Source organism: Centruroides sculpturatus, unplaced genomic scaffold (genome assembly GCF_000671375.1).
Source record: "Centruroides sculpturatus isolate CEXI.00-Female unplaced genomic scaffold, Cexi_2.0 scaffold384, whole genome shotgun sequence".
NCBI lineage: Eukaryota > Metazoa > Arthropoda > Arachnida > Scorpiones > Buthidae > Centruroides > Centruroides sculpturatus.
In genome coordinates this window covers 118,125-139,470 of record NW_019384605.1, presented here as the reverse complement: position 1 = coordinate 139,470, position 21,346 = coordinate 118,125, and the positions used below count along the sequence as shown (strand labels likewise).

Genomic DNA, 21,346 nt, shown 5'->3' with positions numbered 1-21,346 from the left:
GTTGATAACAATTTATAAATAAAGGTGAAACAAACCAATATTTAGCACAAAAATGTAAGACAGCTAACATTTAACACAGGCAAAACATTAGCTGTTTTACATTTTTGTGTTTAATATTGGTTTGTTTTGCCTTTATTTATTAAATATAACCAGTTTCATGTGGTTGTTAACAATTTATTTTCATTTCTGAAATATCAGTAATATCAGTTTCTAGATTTTATGTTTTATACAATAATTTAGTTGTTCTGTTTAAAGCAAAAAAAAAAAAAATATACAAGGGGCATCCAGAAAATAAAGAATGTTTGTGCATAGCAATCTGTGCAGATGAATGACTGCCATCAATTCAAGGTCAATTTGTTCTCTGGCATGTTAGTTTAGCATGCATAGAGTTTCAATAGTGGCAAGATTATAGTTACTGTTTTGTCAAGGGTTAAAATGTGTACAAAAATCAAAAATCCCAACTAAATGCAGAGAAAGTTTCTTCTATAGAAATTCATAAGTAAATCATGGAAGTATATGGTGATCACATTATGAATAATGCAAGTGTGAGAAATGGTCTTTAATCAAGAAATATAACACACAACCACACACTGCTGCAACCACTCAATCTGTGCATCAGAAATTTGGCTATGTTTTGACTACCCACCATAAATCCTGACCTGGCCCCATTTTTCCAAGCTGCAAGTGTTTTTGGGTGGCAAACATTTTGGAACAGATAATGAGATGAAAGAATCTGTCACTAATGGGTTGGAAGAACTGGCAATGGAAGTCTATGATGAAGGAATTCAATAACTATTGCTGTATTATGACAAGTGCTTAAGTCATAATTCTTACTGTTTTTTCCTTTTTTCTTTTACAGCCAAACATTCTTTATTTTCTGGACATCACCTTTGTATTTATAATAACTTATATGAAAGAAAGTTTACATTATCACAATTTATTATAAAACTGAATGGAAATCTATTATATTGTCAAACAGCTCCATATTTTTCTCTAAAAACTAACAAACATCATTTGAAACATGTTAGAGCACACAATACCACACTGTGTACTATAACAATATTAAAGCACTTTATAGATTCTATTATTTATGGAATGCTTGATACAATTAATGCTTTATTGTAGAAGACTGAAAACTTTCCTTAACACCTTTTTTGTGTGAATTGTCTGAAAACTTCACACCTTTTTTGTGTGAATTTTCTCAAGTCAGTACAATTATTGGCATGACATCCACATGTGTAAGACTGAAAATGTTTTAAAATCAATAAAATCTAACTTTTCTTGAATTAGCCTATCATCATTTTTAGTATTTTAAAAGAAAAAATTAAGTCTATTCACAAAAAACCAAAAACATATTTTGAATAAGAAACATAGTAGTATTGAATATCTTCATAAGCAAAAAAACCATATATTGAATGCAATTTCATTCATTGTATCCTTACATCATTTTTTGAAATTTCTCTCTTACTAATGTTTACATTATGCAGAACAATGATACATAAGCACTTTTTCAAAAACAGAAAATTTATTTTATCATTTTTTGAGTACTGATGTACTCAGTGTTCTGACTAATCCACAGAGAACTCAGTGCTCAGCTGTGTTAGATAAAATGGATTTTTTATTTCTGTAAACAATGTCTATGTATATATTTAAATCAATAACTCAGTTCTGGCTTTACAGTAGTCCTCTCAATATATAAAATATTTTCTTGTTTCTGATTTTTAAGCAAACAACCTGCATAATACAATTTGTGCTTTTGTATTTTATGCATTTCACCTATGCATACATAATGAAAGTACAAAAATTTTCTGTAAGTTTATAAAATTGCATTTACTAATTTTAATTAAATTCTGTTGAAAAAAATCTGAAATTGTGTTTTATATAAATTTCATAAATAATAATCTACAAATAACAAGAATTATATTTTTCAAAAGATGCGTTACTGAATTTTATCCACAGGATTCTGCATGACTTATTGTTTAAAATCATATATTTCTAAATTTGATTTGGTATGTTGCATAATTAAGTTTTAGAAAAAAAATTTTCATACATAATAAGCAGCAAAAATTAAAAGTCATTAGTAAATTTGCATTTTGAGTATGTAGGATTTGAGTGTTAATCAGTCTTGGATATAACTTATCAAAAAGTATTGAATATTGAGAAACTATTTGTGCAACTCTATACTCAATCTGTTTCGATTATAAATTCCTATTGAGAATTTTTTTTAACTAAACACCAAAAATACTTATTATTATTCATTTTGATATTAATAAATTATACAAGTTGGTTATGAACTAAGTTTTTAAAAACAGTGGTTGTAATCATAAAGTATTGGATCTGTCATGCATTATGATACAATAACAGCCCCATATCATTTTCAACAAATAATCTAAAACTTCTGTTTCAAACAGAATAATTTGATTTCTTAATTAAAAATAATAATAATATATAAAAAAAAGTAATAATAATTTGTATAGAAAATATATAATATCAATTGATATTTTTATTCATTCTACAAATAAATACATAACAAAGTAAAATAAAAGAGATTTTTTTGATGAAAGGTAAATTACAGAAACAAATGCACAAAACAGGTACATACAAATCAGCAACTAGGAGCAAAAACAAGCAAAAATTAAAGGTAAAGACAAACAAATTTAAATAACAAAATAATAACAACAAGCATACAACAACAACAAAAAAAAATAGTCAATATAAAATGTATAAATAAGATAGTGCTGATGAGAACCTCATACAAAAATTAAAAATCCTGTCCTAACAATTTTATGTGCACTTTTACATACAGTATATATATATATATGTATATATTTATATATATGACACACATAGTTAAGTGACATAGGAACTTCACTTTGGCAACTACTCCACATAAATAAAGCAAGATTGATATGGAAAAATATGATTTAAAAAAAAAGCCTTTCCTCCATTTTCCATAACTGAAAAACAAAAGTATTTAAAAGCAGATGCAATATACATATATAAAAAATATTCCTAATTGTAAATAATTATAATAATAAACATAATAATAATAATATAGTATAATAATATAATATAAACTTTCTGATTCCATCTATTTATCAATACAACAATCTCTTACTCTAGTATTTATGTTATCTGATTATATAATGCAAGGAATAGAAGACTCAATACAATAACTTGAATGAAAACTGCTTATTTCAATAAATTCAAAGAAAGAAATCTTTATACCAGCAAAATTTATTTAAAAACAAACATTAATGACTGTCTTAACCAGTTATATTCAAACCTTTTAAGAAGTTCTAAATAAAGTTAAAAAGTTCTTTCTTACGATACTAGTGAGAGATCATTCCCAGGGCAGAGTGATGTGATAGCTTGACACAGAGAATGCCTGATTGAGCTTATTTAAATTTCTTACAATCCTTACTACTAATTTCTTTTAACATTTATTTGGCATTGACATGAACAATAAACTTGAATGAAAACTGGTTTATTCAATAAATTCTGTTGGTTTGAAGATTTGTTTCTTTGAAGATTCAATATGAATTATGTGTTTGCAATTGTGAAAAAATGCAGTAAACTAATCATTTTGACATACTTATTCCATTGCACTTTCATTTGTCACATTCCCAATTTTTTTAATAAATGATTGTACTGATTGCCAGAAAAGCAAATTACATTTTTAAGAAATGAACATTGTTTATAAGTACATATAAAAGAAAGAAAATTTTCAGATTTCCATTCAATCATCTATTAAATTAGCACATTTAAACAATGCCATTTTTCTTATTAAATTTCTTATTCATAACATAAAAACCACAATATAAAATAAAATTTAAAAATAGTACACTACAAATATTGTAGGAGAATTGGTGTAATGTAAATCTATGTAGTTAACCAAAATCTCAAAATCAAAAGCAGAACAAAAACACGAACATGCTTAAGCTAACTTTGCAGAGGTGTGTAATCAATAAAATATAACAAGTGTAAAAATATATAACCCAATACTGTCATACAAATAGTCTTATCTCAAAAAGCTTCGTATAAAGAAAGATACATAAACATAAAATAACAAAAATAAAAATAATTAAAAAAAATTATTTTATACATTCTTGATATTCAATTAAAATAATTCCATATTTAATCATTTTATATCAAAATTTCTGTTAATGTATAATGTATTAGGCATAAGAAAAGAATACCCAAAGAGTCAAATGAAATCTCAAGATGTAATTTAGTTTAGAAATCAATAGTTCGTATTATTTCTTTTAAGGTTATAATATATATATACATAAAAAATAGGAACTTATAAAAGTTATCTTATTTATAATATAAATATTAGATTAAAGGTGATAGTTTTTATGAAATTTTCATTATCTCAAGAATCAAGTAACAGTCCATTCAATTCTCAAATAATCAAATACAGCATATTTGATGAAATTAACTTTTTTTTTCTAAATAAGTAATAATTATATGAGAAACATTATATATCATAAAATATGGCCATTTAAATTATATGTAACTAGTAAAAAGTTGAAAAATATCTCTGTTGCTTTTGAAGACAGATAAAATTTTATAATTTAGCTTTATTTCTAATATATGTCAGTCATAAAAAATGTAATTTTTGTCACAGTAATATTTTGGATGAATTTTTATATAATGTTGAGATTACTAATGTCATTTGTAAGGAGCTACCTATAAAAACTAGATTATAGTTTTCTGTAATCCAGCTTTTATAGCAAGTTTCTATGGATTAGAGAAAATCTTACAGAGTTTATCATAAACATAGCTTCCTGTAGCCCATGGGAATGACAAAAATATGTTCTTTCAGCCTCTTAGGGACTATCTTACTTGTGGTTGATATCGGGAGTTACTCACAATAATATTGACTGGCATATACAGATATACCTCAGGTTACGTCGTTTCAAGTTAAGTTGTTCTCAATTATACATCATTTGTCAAAAAAAATACAGTGGTACCTCGGTATATGTCTGCTTTAGAATACATCCAATTCGAAATACATCCTGTTTGGACGAAACAAATTTTGCTCGGTATACAACTTAATTCAATTATACGCACCATCTACAAACAAGTAGCACTACCGGTGTATTAGACCAGACTAGATGTTCGCAGTGCCACAGTTTATAACTTTGTTAAATTTCTTTTTATTTTAATTTGTAAGTAAAATGTTATTATTTTTATTAATCATGAATTGCAAAAGGGCAACAGAAAAATAAAAAAATGACTAAAATCACAATGGAACTGAAAAAAGAGATTGTTGAGAAATATGGAGGTGGCATGCGTGTTCGAGATTTAACTGTTGCATACCATATTCCGAGAACGATGATATTGACAATTGTGAAAAATAAAGACATTATTAAATCTGCTAACATTGAGAAAGAGGTTAAATCAATTTCTAAAAATAGATCAAAGACATTAGACCATGTTGAGAAATTGCTTTTGCTTTGGATAACTGAAAAACAGTGTGCTGGCGAGTGTATCAGAAGCAATTATTTGCAAGAAAGCTAAAAAGATACATGCTGATCTCATGAAAAATCAAGCAGGAACTAGCCAGGAAAGCGAGGTGTTTAAAGCTAGCCACTTTTTTTTTACACGAGAATAGATTAATCATTTTTACATTACTTCTTATGGGAAAGGTTGGTTTGATATACGTCCTATTCAGTATAAGACCAAACACCAGGAACGGATTAAGGTCGTATACCGAGGTTCCACTGTATATGGAAAAATAAAAATCAAGTTTAAGCCATTTTATTTGACTTTATGTCTATCTGCCACAAATATTGAAGTTGTAATATCACTAGAAAAGCATTAAAATTAAATACAGGTAACCCCCGTATAACACGGGAGTTACGTTCCAAAAAATTGCCATGTTATGCGAATCCGTGTTATATGAAACAAAGAACTAGTACGAAAAGGAGGGTTAGGTTCCAAAAGTTAAAAAACATGCTATTATATTTTCCTAATTAAGATAAATATCTTTATTAAAATTTTCTTAAGTGATACATATTAATATAAATTAAACAATGTTTTCTTTGTCATCACTAAAAGCACTATTAAGCAAGTGTGTTTTCTTTTTGGCAAGTTATCCTTATCCTCTGAGTATTTTTCTGCATTATCTTCAGATCCATGCTCTACCTTTTGCAAAAAGTATGTAATTTTAGATTGCTTGCTTCTAGTTAAAAGATCATTATAAATTTCCTTATATGGTGCTAAGCACTTATGAAGAATAAAGCAAGTATGGAATAAGTATCTAGCAACATCAGAAGAAAAAGCGTCGAGATCTGGCAACATTGAAACAAGTTTTGAGAAGGACCATGTGTATCGACAGAAGGTAAGAAAAGAAAATTTACATACTTATGTACTAATAGTTCATGAAAATAATAATATTCGTGAACTATTAGTACTTAAGTATGTAAAAATGTATTACATTTCATGTTGTACAAGGGTTTAACCCAATTCTTGAACCGTGTTAGAGTGAATCCGTGCTATAGAAGTGCCATGTTATATAGGGGTTACCTGTATGTACATTTATAGTAAATGTTAATATAATCATCATAAATCCTAAAGAACAAAACATGAAAACATCAGTGACTCCGTGTTTTCGTCTTATTTAATGGTCGTTAAGAGCTCAATATTGGTGTTTTCCACGGTAGCTCCAATATCTACTGTTTGGTGTTGTTGTCAGCACCACTCGATATTGGTAAATTTAATATAAATTAGTTTATTTTCTACTATCGCAAAATAATTTTAATAACTGTATTTGTTATTTAACCTTACAAAATCATTTTCTTTTATAATGTCTTAGAGCAAACCACATTCACAAATAAAGAGTCTGCAATGTACTGTAAACATTGCCAAATTGTAAACATGTATATTTACAAGTATGTACATACATGTATTCATAAATTTAGATTACTTTTTTTCTGTACTATATTAAAAACTAAAATTTATTTGTTTGTAAGCTTAAAATATATTTTTATTAACCATATATTATTAAAAATGCATTTATAAATAAAATACAGAACTGGGAATGGTTATTTGTGGTTTAGCCTAGTGACAAGTAAATTTGACTTAAGTCGCCTCTCCTGGAACAAATTACTGACGTAAGATGAGGTATACCTGTATACAATGGCCCAAGAATCAGTAATTGTGACAGCAGCTGAATTTGGAATCACTTGTAAGGAAAAATGCATTATGTTAGAATAAGGTTCCGAACTCTGTAGTTAGAACAAGGATCCTGAATTCTTGTTCTAACTACAGAGTTCCAGTTCTGAACCAGTCACATGCATTATGTTGAAATTTGTGTATTGTACAAGAGGCTTTCATTCTGAAAAACTTTTAAACTTGTAATGAAATACTATATTTGAATAAGACAATAATTTAGTCTTGACAATAGTTAATTTGGACTTTTTATCCCTTTAAAAACAAAGAATGAAATCCTGATGAAGAATCCTTATTAATATGGAAAGTTAAATCAAAAATGCTCATCTTTCAATTTCTAAATATTTCATTTGTACAAAGATTTCATCAATATTTTCTTCAATGGAACTAAATATAATTCTTTTCACATTCTTATAAAGAAAAAAATCAATAATATAATATAGCATATCACTTCAATTATTCCAATTTTAAGAAATAGTTTTTGTTTCCTAGATTCTAGTTTCTAAGAAAATGTAGGAATGATGAAGTATCTTTGATTTTTAAAATAAATTCTTGTAAAAATTCAAACAGTGAATACACCTACAGAAAGAATAAAAAAGAATGTAAAAACAGTATTTGAAATTTTTGCTAAATCAATGCTAATATTTGATATATAAAATTTGATAGTATCAATATTTTATGTCTTATAATGTAAAGATAATATATTGATATGCTTTAAAATAGGAATATGAAACCCACAGATGGTATACCTATGTTAAAGAATGATAAGGAATCAAAATTTGAGAGGATACATTTGATTGACATCTAAGTTTAGAGACTGCAAATACAAAAAAGTTAGTTTTGCTTCAAATAAATGTATCTACAATGAATTTTCTTCACACTGAAAATTTGCTTGACAAGTGATTTCTATGCAACTTCATTTCAATACTTTTTGTGTTTAAATTTTCTCTTCATTTACTCATTGTAATTACTTTTCTACTGGTTTAACTATTGCTTAAATTTTCAGAACAGCCATTTTACAATAGTGAATGTCAAATTTATGACTGAAATAATGTTAAGATAGACATTACTCCAGTTAAATTAATTTCAACAAATTTATCCTTTTATTCTCTACAAGTATAAACATGATTACATTAGAAAATCAGAATAGCATTTTTTTATAGATTAGCTACTTCTCTTACATGCATTTTACCCATCTTCAAATGCAACAAAGATTTTTAACACAATTCTCTTCAAACAATGAAAATTTAATTGTATTAAAAAGACATACTGTGTATAATCCATGGCATGTAATGTGCAAATTTGTATGTGGTCCATAGATAATATGTGCTTTAGTGAATGTATTACTATTATTATTTTTTTTAATATATCCTGTATACAAATTGGTTATGTTTGTTCAATTAGTGCATATTCCTATTCCTCTATTTGGTTATGCAGATGGCAAATGTGGAAAGTAATTCAACTTTTGTAATTTCACTACAATAATGGGTATTATAAGATGTTTCAAGCCTTGCTGACAAATTTACAAATCACTTAACACATTAAAAGTATTTTTAAATGGAAATCCTAAAAACAAAATTTTGAGAAAATAACTATGACAACTATAACAATTTGCTAAGTCAAAAGAAGAATGATTAATAATTTAACTAAATCACAACTTCAACAAAATAACTTTTACCAAATTTAAAATAATACCAAGATTTTTCAAAAGCAAATTACATTAAAAAAATACTTATAATCTTTACATGAATAAGATTAAGTTAAAAAAACTGTGTTAAAATACATTCCTCTTCTGTGATTTAATCCATCTTATATGAACTGTAGGATTTAAATAAATTTAAAAATTAGATACTTATAACTTACAAAAACAAAAACAAAAAAAAAAATTGAACAAAATCAATTCTTTAACAAAGAATTCATAATGCCAATCTTTACCAATTATGGACTGTTAACTTGTTACTTAAGTAACATATTTTTAAAATAATCTGATTTTGATTTGATAAACATTTTCTGAATTTCCTAAGTTAAAAGATGTTTTGATTAAGTGGAAATGATTATATTTTATGCAATTAAAGAGGAATGTTTTTCATGCACACTTACAATAGTAATAACAGCTATGCAACATATCAAAAAATAATAATAATAAAGAATTAAGTTACTAATTACATGATTTTGATCAATTTCACACTTAATTAGACCCATTTAATGTAATTAAAATCATAAACTTTTGTACCTAAACTATAAATATTGTGACGAATTATTATACATAGCTGCCCGAATAAATTCATATATATTCTACTGATTTAGAAATGGTAGTACGTTTAAAAGATGAATGGATAATCTTTCGGACAATAAAATTCAGGTATAAAAGGATAAATGATCACCTTATTTAGTGAAATTCTTTGACCTTTGGTTCAAAATGTTTTATGTAGATTTTTAAGATGATAAGTATTTTTCAAGTTATGGTATTTAGAGTGCTTATATAAACAGCACTTGGAGACAACACCTAAACTAAAGACACTACACAACACATTGGCTGACATTTGCAAATATTCTGTCAGTTAATACAGTTGAAATGCCACTATTATAATATATCACAGCTGAAGCTGAACAAAGGCAGTCATTATTTTAGAAGATCACTTTTTGGCATTAGATATCAGCAGCATTTTAAATGCCTTACTTACACCCTGTTTCATCCATTAACAAGCTGTTTTTTTTATTATTTTTTCCTAGACAACTGTTTCATTCTTTAAATTCATACGAAAATTGTATTCCTTTGAAAGTCTGAAAGTTATCACAATTTAATTTCTGTGTTACCTCACAAGCTCATCAGTTTCTCTGCAGTTGCCAATTAAAGACAAAATATCTATTGATTTCCAGGTCCCTGCATCTGAAGGGAACAAGAAGCAGAGAGTATTGCTGGAGTGTGAGAACTTGTAGATGCAATTGATCCTTGAAATTCCATACCACCGTTATTGCTTGAACTAGTAGAATCATTTGAAATATTCATTGATGTGCTAGGTAAAGTAGATGGTGATCCAACTGTTGTAGCAGCTTTTTCTCTCTTCTCTGCTGCTGCTCTACTCAAAACATATTGTGCTGCAAATTGGTGCTTTGGCTCCATTCTCATATTTTCCATGTGATGAAGTAAACCTAGAAGATAGTAGATTGAATGAATATAAATTAAATTTAATTAATTAATTGTTTGTTGATAAATATAAATCTTTATCACATGTAATAAAATAAACAATATCATTTTAATCATTTGATTTAACAAAAAATAAAGTGCAAATAAAACAAAATTTATTAAGTTACTATTTATTTGTAATCACTACCTTGTTTTACAATGTTAATTATTAGAAAATGGCATTTTCCTTTTAATACTTTACATAAATGAATGAATGAATGGAGAGAGATCTGAACAGTTATTTGAGAAATTCCTGGTGTTCTTTGCAAGTCCAGATTCAATCCTGAGTCCCCAGAGTGGTAGACTGGTATCTTTATTATCTCAGCTAGCTTGACTGCTATTAATTTTTTTTTAAATTTAATTTCAGTGTGAGTTGTATAAATATACTTCAACCTGTGGATATGAAGCTACTGAAATTTGTTTGATTCATAAATAATAATAAGTGGAATCAGCTTGAATCAGATATAATGCTGTTTCTGAAAACAGCTTAATATCTTTTCATAAATCATCAGGTATAAAATATATTAAAAAAATCTTTTAAGAATTTGGTTTATTTAATAGTTCAATGAAAAGAGATTTTAACAAACATATAAATATTCACTTATCATAAATCTTTTCATTTTGTAAAGATATAATATTTGCTTTTCTGTATGATATCATTTTGATTTATTCATAATAATTATAATAGAAGAACTTCCATAATTAACTTAAAGCAAATTCAAAGATAAACTACCTGCTTCTTGAGAAAATACACTCTGGCACACTGAACATGGCCACATTCGAACTGGTGGACTGGAAGAAGCAGATTCAGGATGACTCGCAATATGTTTGTGAAGAGAGCCTTCGTTGACATAAGTCTTCCCACAGACAGGACAAGGATGACTTGTTGTGCGCCTTTTATCTATAATTAATTTTTGTGAAAAGAATTAAAAACTTTATCTAATTTTTAAACTACAAGTATAATATAAATTAATCCCAATACAATATGCAAAAAACATATTTCTTACAACTGTTCTTTTATTTATCAAATATGAACATGAGTTCAACTGTCTAGCTGATATTTCATATTTCATACTATTTTCTAATAAATATATTTTTTGCATTTCTTAAAACTTTATCTATTCTTTATTAATAAAAAGCAATAAATTAATTAATATAGTTAATTGTTATAAACTCAAAAGGGTTAAGGAACCAGGATATTAATTAAATATTCTGACTACCTTTAACTCTTTTGAGTTTCTTCCTAACATTTATTCCCATGGAGTTGTTTTTCCAGTTTTGAATATAATTAATTTTATCAAAGATGTCAATTAACTGAGTGAACTTTAGATATTGCTCCTTAACAAATTTGATTGGATTGTACAGATTAAATGATTTTTCATACATTTACATTTTTTGAAGTGTTTTGATTAAGATCTTACAAATAAAGATTAAATTTGATAAGATTAAATTGAAAAGATGTATTTAAATGAACTTTGTATATACAGTAGAGCATTGATTATCCAAATACCAATCATCCAAAACATCGGTTAACTGAAAGTGTTCCAGTCAGCAAATTCAAATTTCTGCTAGTGCTGTGGCATTGTGGTACTCTCTCCCTCCCTGCCAACCTAAACTGTACGCCTACTTTAATGTACTACATTATGTAAGGTATGTATTTGTAAGATGTGTGATACAAATAATATACAGTACAGTTTTGTGTTTAATATGGTTTTTCGTAAATGATCAGTTATTTGAACAACCCCAGTCCCGAATTATTTCGGATAATCGATGCTCTACTGTAATATCATCTATAGTCAGAAACTTTTATTTCTACAGAAATCTAAAATTAATTCATACAGACAACAATTAAAAAGTTTCAAAGGAATAAGAATAATGCATGTACAGTACAGTACATATATATCTCATGAAAAATAATGGAAACTTTTCCATGAACTGATATAGGTACACAGATTACCACTTTGTGTAGCACCCATATAAATTAAGATTTTAGATATTACTTTATTGCTAAACATTGGATAAATTAATAATTCATAAAAAAAGTGTGTGTAGAAAATTAACAATATATGCCTATTGTTAATAGATATGATGTATTTAAATTTCATAGTGTGTTTATATTTGGCATTTTACAATAATAATAGAGGGCCAGCATTATACTTAATTTAACATTTTAATGACAGTTTTATTTAATTACAGTACCATAGATTTCTAGTTTCATGACTAATAAATCCTGGAAAACATTGCCAGGTTCTTGTAAATCCAATTTTAATTTTCTCTAGGTTTGGTGTATTAAAATCAAGGTGTATTCTCAGAAATAAACTTTGAAATGTACTGTACAATACAACACCAAAGTGGTCAGTAATTGGACTGTAGTTTCCAACTTGAAGACCTATACATTCCCACTGTCACCTGTTTGTCCATCCATCCATCCTTTGTTAATCTCAAGAATATCTTCATCATCCATCCTAACTGAGACCAGATATGGAAAGCTTACAGGGCCAGATGCCCCAATTAACTATATATGAATTTCTCGTCACATAATTTACATTCAAAATTTTTGCCTTACTATATAGAGTGATAAATTTTGTATAGAATTGATCCTTAGAATAAAGTGAGATCAATAATATATCCCCTGACTCTGTATGATGTACAATATTCATGTGATCTCAAATTTTAAAAATTTAAATAATTTATACTTTGATTCATTCTGAAAGTAGATTTGTTTTAATTAAAATATGATTAAAAATTGCAGCCTAGCATTCTGATGATGTCACAATAACTAATTTTGATTTTTTACATTCTATTTAAATTTAATATTTTGTAAAATTATAATATAATTAGAAATTTATACTGATTGTAATAATAGGATATTGCAAAGCAAGCTTATGTACAGCAAAAGTCTTCTATATTTAAAATTGTTTATGACTTCTGTCTGTATGCTACATTTCTAAAATTTACAATAATAAATATTAGTTAAAAAATCAGAAATGCTGCAATTATTTTTGTATATTGGGATTCAAATATGCAAAAATAATTCAATATTTATCATTATTACTACAGAATCAAATATTCTAATATAACATAAAATTAAAATATGCAGAATATAAAAATATTTAACTTGGTAATTATTTTTATAAGCAAATTATAAAAATTTTATTATATAAAATTATATAAATAATCAATCAAAACAAAATTTTTTTTGATTGATTCAATTTTCTTACATGAGAAATGTGTATAGCAAACAAGTTGGTATAGTAGACATGATTAAGTTATAATTAAGAATCAAAAAGCAATCTTTCTTTGATGTGTAGAATTCAAATACTACTCAAGTGCTCAGCTTTATCTTAAAAATTTATTGGACAACTGATGGTGTCATAGAAGAACTCATGTGCATGTGTCTGTTTTTAGGGATCTCATAAGGCCATGCACAATATTGGAGGTTACATAAATAAAGAAAAAAACGTATATACAAATATTTTAATATTTTCAAACAGAAAGAAAAATTTCATAATGGTTGAAATTTTTATATTCTGCAGTAAAAATTATTTATAAATGTAAATAATTTATAAATTTTAATGTTTTTCTTTATAAAATTTCAATTTCATTAATATACCTTAGTTCTCTGTTGAAATGAAACATTTCATCATCATTCCATATTTATATAATCCATAAGACATTGCTAATCATTTTTAAGGAGTCAATTTATGATAAAGCATTTTTCAAGACTATCGTATCTCATTGTCAGATCCAAACTTAATAATGACTGACGATGTTAAATTTGGATCTAACAATGAGATATGACTGTCTCAAAAGAAGTCAGCCAATATGTTAAGTTATAAACAGAATCCTTAAAAATTACTAGCATTGTGTCTTCTGGATGATTAATATACTTTGTGATTATAACACTTAAATATTTTTACTGCACACACATTATATTATAGTTATGTTATATATTTTCCTGCTATTTGAATGCATATATCAATTAATATTTTTATGAAATAAATTATTACTTTTGTGAAAATTTCCAGACAAAATTTATATATGGGATTTGTAAATATAAAAACAATAGAGAATGTAAATGAATCATCATTTAATTTATTATTAATTAGATATAACCATGTTTAGTTATAGTATATCAGTGGAAGCATTTTTTTTAAACCTGTAGATAACTTTGAATGCACAGAAACAAAGCATCTCACATACATTATTTATCAGAGAGGGAAATGAAACACAATACTTTTATTAGCCATACTTAGTGCTGCTGTCATCTAGTAAGAACAAGAAAGAATCTAATGGTAAATGAGTGGTATATTAACTACACTCAAATTAGTGATTGTAAAGAAAAATATTTTTAATGTAATTTCCTCTTCTATATTTAAACTTTAAACAGTAGTTTTCAAGTTTTACAATAAGAATAACAATTTCTAAAATAAATAAAAACATAGAAAATAATCAGTAACATATCTAGATACAATGTAAAGGAGAGCCTTAGTTAAATCACAATACAGTTTAATAAATTTTCACTTTTAATACTTATATAATGAATTATAACATTATATATATATATATAAATTACTAAATCAGTAGTTAACTCCATAACTATATTTCCTAAATTTAGCATTTTATTAATTTTTTTTCATTACAAAGGTGACCTGGACCTTTGTTATTCTAGTGAATATAACAAAGTTACATTGTTACTGAATAAGGAAGCATAAATACTACTTCAACAAATGATATTCCTGATAAAACTAACAAATAAAATTATATTATTAAAGCAAATATTCATGAATATACTACAATCTATGTTTTTCTTCTATTTTATTTTTCATATATGAAGAATAAATTCTTCTCTGATTATTTTAAGTCTACAGATTATAGTTAGCCACCACTGATTTATATACATTATAAAATTTAGAACTTAAAAAAATTTTGTCTGAAAAATGTATTTTTTTTTTCCTTTGCAATTATAATATAATTTCTTTATTTCATATGTACAGAACATATAAATAATAATTAAATGCAAATATTTGAGGCATGTACTTCTGGAAAGTATAGATACTTGTACAATTTACTATTACATTACTCATTATGAATTACAAAAAAAAAAGTGGTTATTATAAGTGATTTCAAATTAAAATATGGGTGATAGTTATTTTGCTTGTTTTAATTATCTGTTAAAAACTTGAATATTTGATGAAAGTATAAAGAAGTCTAACAGATATTTTTATATACTTAGCTGTAAATAATAAACACAATTATAAAAATACCATACTTGAGTTAATTTGTCTCATTTACTATTTATACACTCATAACACCAATCCAATAGTGCTAACATAAAATACATTTTCTAAACTAATTATGAAAAATATAAATACCAAATGATAAAATGTTTTGATTTGTATCAAAGAGATTCAGTATTACCATTCAGGATGGATTGTTTATTATTATTTTATATTATAACTATTACTTGTAATTTGAATATACTAATGGTTATATAAGATCTACTTTCCACTTTCCAAACAATGGTTGTTTAACTAATTTTTCATATCATTGATTACATTTCATAGTATTTTTGAAGAATGCATTGCTTGTCATTGCCCAAATGTAGTGTGATAAATCTGGAATTTAAATATTTGCTTTAACTTAATTTTATTTCTGCTAATATGCATCTTTAAGTCAACGACAAAAATTTAATATGTTTATTATTATAAGCAAAAAACGATTTCTTTGGTCAATTTGCAGTTTTTTTAATCGTGTTTAAAAAATTCAAAATGAATAATTTAAGTTTTAAACTTTGTGTGCATGTGTGTGTAAATGTATATATTGAACAACTGCATAATTTCGCCATAGTTTTTAGAATTGTGCACTAAAAATCTAAACTGCACATTAACTGAGCAGATATTAACATTTTGTAATCATAAATCATAATAAACACTAGTTTTCTCTTTATCAATGTTCCTTCTAAGCTGCATGGCCATCATTCACCCAAGCACTTAACTCAATCTGAATAACAAGTAAATTGTTTTGAGTAACCCAACTGCTGTTTTGAAGACAGAATGACTTGCATTTCTACTTCTTGGTCCAGACTCATATTTTTTATTTCGATTTTAGTTTTAAAATTAAATAAGCATATTTTAAATTTTATTTTATGAAAGTTTTAAAGGAAATGCTTGAAATGTATATAATCAAACTGGTGTTTCTCTCTCAAGAAATATTTGAATAAACCTGCATGAAAGAAATGATGAGTGCAAACAATTAATGGTAATCAATTTGAATATTTAATAAATAATAATAATAATAGTAATAATAATAAAAACCTACTATTTTTTACTTTACTACAGATATAGCCTTAAAGCACTATATATTTTTTGTATTTACAGTATCTATGTCATCATATAACTTTTATATTATATTAAATGTTTTCAGTCAAAAATGTTTTTATGTATTCCAGATCAACAAATACCATTTAAGTAAATGACAAGTCACACTATCTGAACAAAAATCATTTATCCTGATATACAATGTATCTTGAGTTAGAGCAAACCAAAAAATGTTTAGTTCATTGTACAATGCAGGAGTTTTCAACCTATGACCCATGGCTAAATAAAAAAGCATAAAGACATTCTGAATAAAAGCATATTTATCTGACCTATATAGCTTGTTTTCACTAAAATAACTTATTTTATCAACAACATTTGAACTAGGTCCAAAGGATATAAACTTTTAAAAAGTAAACTAGCATTAATAGACCTTCTGAAAATGATTTTTTATAAAAACCTATTTAAAGAAGGAAGTTTGTTAAATTTTTAAAATCCCTGTCAGAAGAGAATTTTACAAGTCTTAAGAAGTTTGAATGGGTGATACTTTCTATATTTACTTCTATGCACCTTTGCAAACAAATTTTTTTGAAAATGAAATATATAAAATCAAAATATCAAACATTGCTGTTTAACAAACATCTAAAGATTTTAATATTGAGTTCCACAAAATTTTGATGGCATTTTTCAAAAAAGCACTTGCAAATTTTATATTGATTTAATGTCTATGTTATTCAGAAATAAACAAATATTAATCTTAGTTTTTGACTATATTTTTTGTACCTGGCCTCCAGACTTGTCTTTTACAGCATACATGGTCTTCTCAGAAAAGTTGAAAACACTTGAATGTATATTATACAGTGATAATCAACTCTAGTACAGGCAATCTGTGACTTTTAAGCAACTTGATATTTTGTACATAGTATTTTGATAACTCTTAATTGCTTTTTGTGTGCATTCAAACTTTCATATATTTTCAGCCACAGACAAAACTTCCAAGCTATTGTCCAATGGCATATTCTATCACTTTTAATTCTCAGTAATATCAAAATCATTTTTGAAAATAAATTTTTATCATCTGTTTCCTGATTAATTTACAGCTTTAACATTTCAGTAACATTTTACGAGCTATATGCATAAATTACATAATGCAGATATGGATGGTGGATATGCAGGTAATCATTTTGATGCATATTACAAGAGGCTGAGGGTGTTTACAAAAACATTACATAATGCTAGGGTCTCAACCTTTGGGCGACAGAATAATAATTTTTTTTTCTGAAATGTTGCATAGTTATGTCACTGTTCAATATGCTATATATGTAATAAAATAATGTAACAGTATCCCCACATTATGTATTATTCCTTAGTATAATTAAGGAGGTTGATTCAGGAATGCATTACATAATTTTGGAAGTGGGTATATGCAACATTACAGTGTGTTGTAGGAAGATGGAATAATGGTTAAAGAGTATAAAAATAGCATTACGATTTATGGATGATCTCTTATGTATTGTATATAGTCACTACTAAAACTATCTTAGAGATTTTATAATTTTTCTTTTTAATTCCCTGAATACCAAAACTCCCTTTAAAACATGAAAACTATTGTTTGACTTTTGTGCACATTTTTAAGAACATTATGTCCAAAGGTCAGGACTGCTTGTATTATTTAATATAATAATGAAAATTATATGTGACTTATAACATTGTATTAGATGTTGATTCTTAGATCTTATTAATGAAATAACGCTTCCGAATTTATACAGTAACTTATATCAGAAACTTCACTAATAGAATATAGCTTCTAAATCCTCGCAGGATTGTCTAGACTTACTTGAATATTGTCTTCAATTTAATAATAAACCAGCAATTCGCAGTAAATTCCCTTTTACTCTTTCCAATAAATGATGATTTTTCAAAGATATTAACGGACTACAAATTTTCATTCGTTTTTCAATGTTACAAATAGAATTAAATTATGTTTTTGTTCAAAACAAAATTTTAAAGTCTTTTTAAAACAATTATTAGCGATTATTTATTCATAAATATTATAGCATTTAGAATTAGAAGTGTAATAGTTTTTATATAAATATAATATAATTTCAAATATTTTTAATGAATTTATGTCTAATGCTTAATCTCATTTTTATTGTTATACAGAACTTTAGATTTGTTTTATCACTTTTATTATATTTTCTTTTGTAATTTTCTTATTTCTTTATAATCTTTCAATGCGTTTATTTTTAATATTCAGTACTTAAAAAACGTTCATTAATGGCCAAGTGATTTCATCCTCTTGATCATTGTATCAATAGTTCATTGTAACACTGGTAGTAGTTCATGTTGGTTCAAACCTAACCAACGGGCTGACAAACGTGATTTTCTTCGGGTGTCTAACTCAGGTGTTCTGTAAATGTTACAAAAATAAATGAATGAATATTTATTATATAAAATAAATTATTTTAGTTAAATACTTCATTAAAAATTAACCGTAACTACCAANTCTTCAATGGAACTAAATATAATTCTTTTCACATTCTTATAAAGAAAAAAATCAATAATATAATATAGCATATCACTTCAATTATTCCAATTTTAAGAAATAGTTTTTGTTTCCTAGATTCTAGTTTCTAAGAAAATGTAGGAATGATGAAGTATCTTTGATTTTTAAAATAAATTCTTGTAAAAATTCAAACAGTGAATACACCTACAGAAAGAATAAAAAAGAATGTAAAAACAGTATTTGAAATTTTTGCTAAATCAATGCTAATATTTGATATATAAAATTTGATAGTATCAATATTTTATGTCTTATAATGTAAAGATAATATATTGATATGCTTTAAAATAGGAATATGAAACCCACAGATGGTATACCTATGTTAAAGAATGATAAGGAATCAAAATTTGAGAGGATACATTTGATTGACATCTAAGTTTAGAGACTGCAAATACAAAAAAGTTAGTTTTGCTTCAAATAAATGTATCTACAATGAATTTTCTTCACACTGAAAATTTGCTTGACAAGTGATTTCTATGCAACTTCATTTCAATACTTTTTGTGTTTAAATTTTCTCTTCATTTACTCATTGTAATTACTTTTCTACTGGTTTAACTATTGCTTAAATTTTCAGAACAGCCATTTTACAATAGTGAATGTCAAATTTATGACTGAAATAATGTTAAGATAGACATTACTCCAGTTAAATTAATTTCAACAAATTTATCCTTTTATTCTCTACAAGTATAAACATGATTACATTAGAAAATCAGAATAGCATTTTTTTATAGATTAGCTACTTCTCTTACATGCATTTTACCCATCTTCAAATGCAACAAAGATTTTTAACACAATTCTCTTCAAACAATGAAAATTTAATTGTATTAAAAAGACATACTGTGTATAATCCATGGCATGTAATGTGCAAATTTGTATGTGGTCCATAGATAATATGTGCTTTAGTGAATGTATTACTATTATTATTTTTTTTAATATATCCTGTATACAAATTGGTTATGTTTGTTCAATTAGTGCATATTCCTATTCCTCTATTTGGTTATGCAGATGGCAAATGTGGAAAGTAATTCAACTTTTGTAATTTCACTACAATAATGGGTATTATAAGATGTTTCAAGCCTTGCTGACAAATTTACAAATCACTTAACACATTAAAAGTATTTTTAAATGGAAATCCTAAAAACAAAATTTTGAGAAAATAACTATGACAACTATAACAATTTGCTAAGTCAAAAGAAGAATGATTAATAATTTAACTAAATCACAACTTCAACAAAATAACTTTTACCAAATTTAAAATAATACCAAGATTTTTCAAAAGCAAATTACATTAAAAAAATACTTATAATCTTTACATGAATAAGATTAAGTTAAAAAAACTGTGTTAAAATACATTCCTCTTCTGTGATTTAATCCATCTTATATGAACTGTAGGATTTAAATAAATTTAAAAATTAGATACTTATAACTTACAAAAACAAAAACAAAAAAAAAAATTGAACAAAATCAATTCTTTAACAAAGAATTCATAATGCCAATCTTTACCAATTATGGACTGTTAACTTGTTACTTAAGTAACATATTTTTAAAATAATCTGATTTTGATTTGATAAACATTTTCTGAATTTCCTAAGTTAAAAGATGTTTTGATTAAGTGGAAATGATTATATTTTATGCAATTAAAGAGGAATGTTTTTCATGCACACTTACAATAGTAATAACAGCTATGCAACATATCAAAAAATAATAATAATAAAGAATTAAGTTACTAATTACATGATTTTGATCAATTTCACACTTAATTAGACCCATTTAATGTAATTAAAATCATAAACTTTTGTACCTAAACTATAAATATTGTGACGAATTATTATACATAGCTGCCCGAATAAATTCATATATATTCTACTGATTTAGAAATGGTAGTACGTTTAAAAGATGAATGGATAATCTTTCGGACAATAAAATTCAGGTATAAAAGGATAAATGATCACCTTATTTAGTGAAATTCTTTGACCTTTGGTTCAAAATGTTTTATGTAGATTTTTAAGATGATAAGTATTTTTCAAGTTATGGTATTTAGAGTGCTTATATAAACAGCACTTGGAGACAACACCTAAACTAAAGACACTACACAACACA

At 25.9% G+C, this 21,346-nt stretch overlaps 1 protein-coding gene across 1 annotated transcript; it reads right to left on the bottom strand.

Moving 5' to 3' along the window:
* Positions 1 to 9,837: 9,837 nt before the first annotated feature.
* LOC111625135 lies at positions 9,838 to 11,844 on the bottom strand. Its single transcript, XM_023368176.1, has 3 exons — positions 11,587 to 11,844; positions 11,100 to 11,267; positions 9,838 to 10,332 (listed from the first exon to the last, which is right to left on the bottom strand). The coding sequence occupies exons 1-3, from the start codon at positions 11,750 to 11,752 to the stop codon at positions 10,046 to 10,048; spliced, it is 621 nt and encodes a 206-aa protein (XP_023223944.1). The 5' UTR covers positions 11,753 to 11,844; the 3' UTR covers positions 9,838 to 10,045.
* Positions 11,845 to 21,346: the final 9,502 nt, after the last annotated feature.